Here is a 6,668-nt window from a genome sequence, read left to right on the forward strand (position 1 = left end):
GCCTGTAAGGTGCCCAGGGATTTTTCAATTTTTTCTCTTGTAAAGGGGGTGTCTAATTCTATCTTTTCTCTCTCTTCTAGTTTTAGAAGTTCAACATTTGACATAAATTCTTCCATTTCATTCTCATCTAGTAATTCTGATTTATAAAATTTAGTGTAATATTATCTAATGATATCAATGATTTACATTTTCTTGTATACTAGAGTGTCTGTCTATTTTTTTTATAGTGTTTTGTAATTTTTGATGACTCCTCTGCTTTAATCTGCCAAGATGAGACTTTATGTGACTGATCACCCAACTTGTAATATTGTTGTTTAGTTTAAATATAGTTTTTTCTGTCCTATATGTTTGTATTATATCTTATCTTTTTATTCTCCAGTAATCCATTTCTTCTCGTAATCCTGTTCTTTGATTTTTTTTTTTCTAATTCAAAAATATCTTTCTCTAAGCTGTTTACTTCTGCCATATATTCTCTCTGAAGATTCTTTTGTTTAGATTCTTTTTGTCCCCTCAAATATGCTTTGAGTGTGTCCCATATCAAAAAGCTATTGTTAATAGACAGCTGATTTGTTTTGAAAAATATTTCTAACTGTCTCTTTGTAAACTTGCAGAAGTATTTTCTTTTAAGTAGTGTGGTATTAAGACGCCATCTGTATACATTTTCTTGCTTTTCCATTTTTGCAATAGTTAATGTTAGTGGTGAGTGGTCTGATAGAAGCCTCGCAAAGTATTCTGTTTTTATCACTCTACTTTTTAACTGGTCAGACATTAAAAATAAATCAATCCTTGTATGTGAGTTGTGCACCCTTGAGTAAAAGGAGTAATCTCTCTCTGTGGGATTTAATTGCCTTCATATATTGATAAAGAATTAATTCACATATGAAATTGTGGTTTTTGCTGCTTTTGCCCTCATTATTGTTCTTGCAGATTTATCTAGTATTGGGCCCAAGCAAAAATTAAAATCTCCTTCAACCAATATATTCCCTATGCTGTTTTTAAGAAGATACCCCTAATAAAGGCTTCATTGTCATAATTTGGAGCATAAATATTCATAAACATCCATACTTCTCCATAAATTTTACAATGTGCCATTACATATCTTCTGGCTTGATCAATCAAAGTGTCTTCTATTAACACTTGTGTATTTTTATTAATTAGAATAATCACCCCTCTGGTCTTTGAACCAAAAGGAAGACGATATTATTTGTCCCTCCCATCCTCTTTAATTTATCATGTTCCAATTCAGTAAGTTGAGTTTACTGCAGAAAGATTATATCCGCTTTTAATTTCTTTAGGTATGCCACAACCCTTTTCCTTTTCACTGACTTGTTTAACCCATTAATATTAAGACTAATAAACTTTAGTGTTTTATCCATACCATTTTATAACCATGAATAACCATATAACAATTACAGCATAGAAACAGGCCAACTTGACCCTTCTCTTCCATGCCAAACACTTTCCGAGCAGATGACTGAAATGCAGCCAGTTTTCCTTTTCTTTGGCTTGCTTTATCCTAGAAAACACAGCCTGGTTGTGCTTCCCTCTCCATGATCTTACTTTTGGACAGAGTCTACTCAAAATTGGATCCATTTCGAGCTGTTTATTTTTCTTATCCAGGTTTGGCCCAATTGCTCCCAGCTTCAAGACTGGCTTTGCAGCCATTGATCTGAAACATTAATTGTGTCTCCTTCATCAACATTGCCTGACCTTATGAATAGTTCCTCTTTTTACATCTAGCTTCCCAGCTGCATTTTTGCCTCAAGCGAGTGTATCCTTGTTAAACAGTTTGAACGTTCCAGAATGATTACAGTGGCAGTAGGAACCTGCCAAATTAGTTCAATAAGACCAGTGAAATTAACATTTAGCTTCAGGAATTGTTTCTGCGTCATAATTGTGGCCATTCTCATGTTGTGTTGTGAAGTGCTTTGGTTTATTTTTAGTAGCACAAAGTGAATAAACGGTGAGTACTGTAACTGCTTGGGGCTTCTGATTCACTCAGCAGAATCAGGATTATTTCCTTAAGACTTAGCCCTGTGTGTGATTCTGTACTACAGTAAGGATCAGAGTAAGTAAGAGGAAAGAGAATTTGTGTACACCACCACCCCCACCCCCCACACTCCCACCCACATAAAGATCAAGCATACAAACTCAAATTCAAGTTTATTCCCACATGCATCAAAATGCAGTGATAGAGCTAGTTTTGTGAGTGGACTAGTAGACAGCTCATACCTAGTACAACGAGTAAGACAGTACAAAAACTCAAAAGTGTGGAGTTACTGAGAGAGGAAGCTATTTTGGGGTCTGATAATAGTGGGAAAGAAACTGAACTTGAATCCAGAAATGCACGATCTCATACTTGTGAATATTCATCCTGAGAGGAGGGTGGTGAAGAGATTGTGGCTGGGGTGTGATGAGTTTTTAACACGTTGGCTGCAGGAGTTAAAAGTGGGAGGGGAGGGGGAGGGTTTTGTGTGTAAGTGTGTGATGGACTGAGCCACGTTTACAACCCTCTGCGGTTTCTTGCAGTCTTGGGTGGAGCAGGCTACAGTCAGGTTCCCTGACAGGATGGTTTCATAAATAGGCACAAACACGTATCACTTTTGAAGTATTGTATATGGTAAAATAAATCAGACATTGATTATAGTTGCTCTCATGTCTGGATAATGAGTCATCTCAAATTGATTAAAGCAAATATTCTGCTCTTTCCACAGGAAGAGTTGGACATGGGTATGTACTTATTTCACTTTATTCTCTGTTCATTTCCTCACTCAAATTATTACTCTTGTTAACTTTGTTTTGTATTATAAATGCCAATAGACAAGGTTCTCAGCTGGTCAGGCACTACAGTATAGGGCTAGCTGACATTTCAGGTTGAGATCCTGCATCAGGACTGATGATTTCACACAGCTTTTGAACGCAGGACGTGGAGAGATGGAGGGTGAGAGGGTTGCCTACATCCAAATGAGTGATTTCCCCCAGAGTGGAGAAAGGAGGGCATGAGGAAGCCGGTGCAAGCAGAGGCAGATTACCATCTGGGAAATAGTGGAGGCTTTACATCCAACTTGAGGGCTGCCAGCAGGTCAGGAGAACTGTCTGTCCCACCTTAGAGTGATCTCTGAGCCGCTAAATTTCCCAACGCATCAATAACCAGGAATCGCCCAGGTCAGCCACCTTACCTTGGAAAGAGTAATGTCCTCGCTCAGAAGCATGTGGGGATGAAAATGAACAAAACAGGCTTCCCTTCTGCCCAAACACTCGGGAGGGCATGCTAACCCCTGTTCAATCTCCCAGGCTAGTGTCCACTCGAGATCTGTATTGCTGGTTGCCATTATTGCATTGCTGCTGTGCTGGTGGACTGTAGCCACAGCGCCTGTGGGCGCAGATCCACCACTGGCACTAACTGCAATTACAAAAGGTTACAGACACAATGGGCTATGTGAATTGCCATCACCTCTGCAGTCTTCCTCCCAGGATTTAATCTTGTAAGACCCAAGTACGTATGCATGAACGAGGGGATCAGAAGTACTGCGGTCAAATACAATGATGGCTGGTAAGGAAATGTATCCAGCTTCCCAACTCCCCAAGCAGGATGGAAGAAGCATTTCTATCCAGGGCTGCCAGACCTGCTGAATCCCTCCACTTGCTTTTCGTTCATTCCAGATTCCAGCAGTTTTTACGTCTTTAAAAGAAACAGTTCACTTTAATGTATTTTTTTCTGAATGGTTTGGAGTGGTGGTTCTAGAATTTAAACCTGAATGTGATAGTATCGGGATACTTGAAGACAGTCCTATTTCACTACTACTACATTTTCATTTCTCTTTCGCTTAATATTTCCTCCTTCATTTCGTATATTTAATGTCACTTTTACCCAGGGGTGCGCAAACCTTTTCGTTTGTGGGCCACAAACCAGAAAATGTCAGGAGCCATAAGCCAAACAATATTAAGCCCAGCAGTTTTCAACCTCATTCGGTTCCTTTGATGTGCCGTTTAAAGCCTGTACAGAGCCGATGGCAGTTGGACTGGGCGGTTGGACCCCACTGGGGAGGGCTGAGACTTTGCTCCTCGTGCTCTGCCGATCCATACCAGTGGCTCTGGCAGCGTGAACTGGCCACTTCGAAATGGACAATGGGCCGCAGTTAACCTGGGGGGGGCCACAGTTTGGCCGCCCCTGCTTTACACAATTAAGGAAGGGAGTAGATTGGCCCCATCAAATCTAAGTTGGTTCTGGAATTCTTTGTGATATAATGGGGTTTCTTAAAGTTCCACCCATAAACCCTGCTCACAGCAAGACCACCCACAAAGCACCCCTCCAATTTTCAGTTGTCCTAATAAAACATTGCAAATTGGGCAAAGCATCAAACCTCCAGATTTACATTGTTGGTCTATCGAAGAGCTCATTGCTGCTGTTTTCAGATCTCCACAGGGTGAGAAACGAAAATTATTTCCTCTAATGGTAATGTGGTCTTGAGTCAAAGCATCATGGAATTCATTTTTTCCCCAATCGATAATTGATTTTTTTTTAATGGAAAAACATTGGATTTTTTCTGAGGGTTTGATGACCCTGACAAGCTGTGTCCTAATGTTCACCAAGTAAATTGTAGTAATTGTATGTTATTGCAATGATCTTTATGACATCATTTCAGTAATTCCTGGATATTAATGCTGTGATTATGAGCTAATGCTGTTCCCATTCAAATCAGAATGTTGTGTGATCAGGATTCCATGATTCACCCCTCTGTCTAATTCTGGTCTGGAAATCATCCCGTTTTAAAGCTCTTACTTTGATTTAATTTAAAGTTCGTTGAAATTGATCATCAACATGTACAGCCAGACAAAACAGTGTCCTTCTGCACCACGGTACACACACATACTCACATAAAATACACAGCATGTAATAATCATATATATATATATACCTTGAAGATTTAATATAAATATGTAAATATTTCATAATAATCTGCTTATTTCATTTCTGTGAAGCCCAGGGTTACAGGACATCATTCATCAATCTCACAGCCTGAGGGAAGAAGGCATTTCCTGATAGACCCGATGGAATTTCCTGTGCCTGCTTTGAGATCACTGCACTGCTCCAATCTTCACCCCTCCACCTCTGACAGCTCATGTTCCTCAATTCTTAGATCGTTCAAATATATATGGACTTCTTTTTGAAATATGCACAGTGATCTGGCCTCCACTGCCCCATCGGGGTTTGGGTGGGCGGGGGGGGGGGGGGGTTGGGTAGAGAATTCTAAAAATACACTCACTGGAAGAAGTCTGTGAACACTCCAGTTTGAAATCATCACCCTCCAAACTTGTAACCTCGCTGGAGATTCTCCCACCATAAGAGACAGCTGCATTTTTTTATCGGGGGGTGGGTGTGGATGACATGGCTGCCATTGAGCTCAGCTCCACTGATACTCCATTGCTGTGCACTGCATTTTGTCTTCTTCCAGTTTCTTTCATTTGGATTTGCTATGGATTTCTTCTCGGTCTTTTCTTGCCATGGCTTTTTTCCCCCCTCCTCCATTCAGCCTTTGCCCTAGTAGAATAGATGATGGCAGTGTCTGTCTCCTGTTCAATGCCATCCTACACAACCCAGTTGGCCTCGTCCACAGGTACATGGTCCTGTTTTTACTCTCAGCCTGGTTTTCAGATTGCTCGTTGTGCTTTCTCTCCCTCCTGAAAATTCCAGCAAGATTTAAATGCAAATTTGTTCTCCTGCATTTCTTATAGAGAACTTCATGTATTACAAGCAAGTGGAAGCTCCTGCTGGATACAATCTGAATTCGTCCAGGCTCCTGATATCCACAGTATCGTACTGCCCATCATCACAATGCATGCCCTGTGTCCGGGTGGCTATTAAATTCAACTGCACAGGTAGGCATTGACGTGTCTGTAAACGTCCTTGTCTGAGTCTGGGATCTTATATTCCCATATGTTCAATGTTGTTGAGGAATGATTGGTTTGGAATATTTTGATCTCCATTTTAGGAGCCTCAAAAATATTAGTGATATTTAAAATATTAACATACGGCCTGGAAACATTACCTGCAATTTAATTATGTTCTGGCAGAGAAGTTTGTACAACTTGCATAAATCAATTGTCTTCTCATCTCCACTTGGGATTAAGATGTATTATAATGAGACTGTATATTAGTGATTCCCAAAGTGGGTGCTCCCCTCCCCACTCTGGGTGCTGGAAAGATCTAAGGGGGCGGTGAAGGATAAGGTGACAGTCAGGGGGCAGGGTGGAAAAAGGGGGCGTTCTGAACCTTCCGTCTTGCGATAATTCCGTCTGCTGCAAAGTTTAATGAAGAAGCCAGTGCACGAATTTTCTGACCAGGATTAAGGTGGCAGTAGTGAGCAAAATAAACAGCGACAAGGCGTTCTCGCGAGAGCTGGTCTCAGTGGCCGCCATGTTGTACTGGTGTCACTACCCTCCTGCTCAAAGCGCCATTGTTTCCCCTCCACCCCCACTCAGTGCCGACATTAACTCCCCACCCTGCTCAGAGCCGAAACTAGCTCCCCAACTCAGCACCAGCATTAACCCCTCCCCACCCTGCTCAGTGCTGCCATTACATCACCCCCACTCTGCTCAGAAACCACACCAGCCCCCTCCATCACCACCATTGTATGGGGTTGGGGGGAGGGGTGATGCTCGGGATG

General features: G+C 41.4%; 1 protein-coding gene across 1 annotated transcript in view; it reads left to right on the forward strand.

Moving 5' to 3' along the window:
• LOC138763107 (interleukin-17 receptor E-like) overlaps positions 1 to 6,668 on the forward strand; it is an 88,217-nt gene that overhangs the window by 16,134 nt on the left and 65,415 nt on the right. The window contains exons 2-3 of the mRNA XM_069936764.1: positions 2,715 to 2,730; positions 5,737 to 5,880. Of these exons, the coding sequence (XP_069792865.1) occupies positions 2,715 to 2,730; positions 5,737 to 5,880 (160 nt within the window). The remainder of the gene's footprint in view (positions 1 to 2,714; positions 2,731 to 5,736; positions 5,881 to 6,668) is intronic.

The sequence above is a fragment of the Narcine bancroftii genome, chromosome 5 (assembly GCF_036971445.1).
Source record: "Narcine bancroftii isolate sNarBan1 chromosome 5, sNarBan1.hap1, whole genome shotgun sequence".
Taxonomy (NCBI): Eukaryota; Metazoa; Chordata; class Chondrichthyes; order Torpediniformes; family Narcinidae; genus Narcine; species Narcine bancroftii.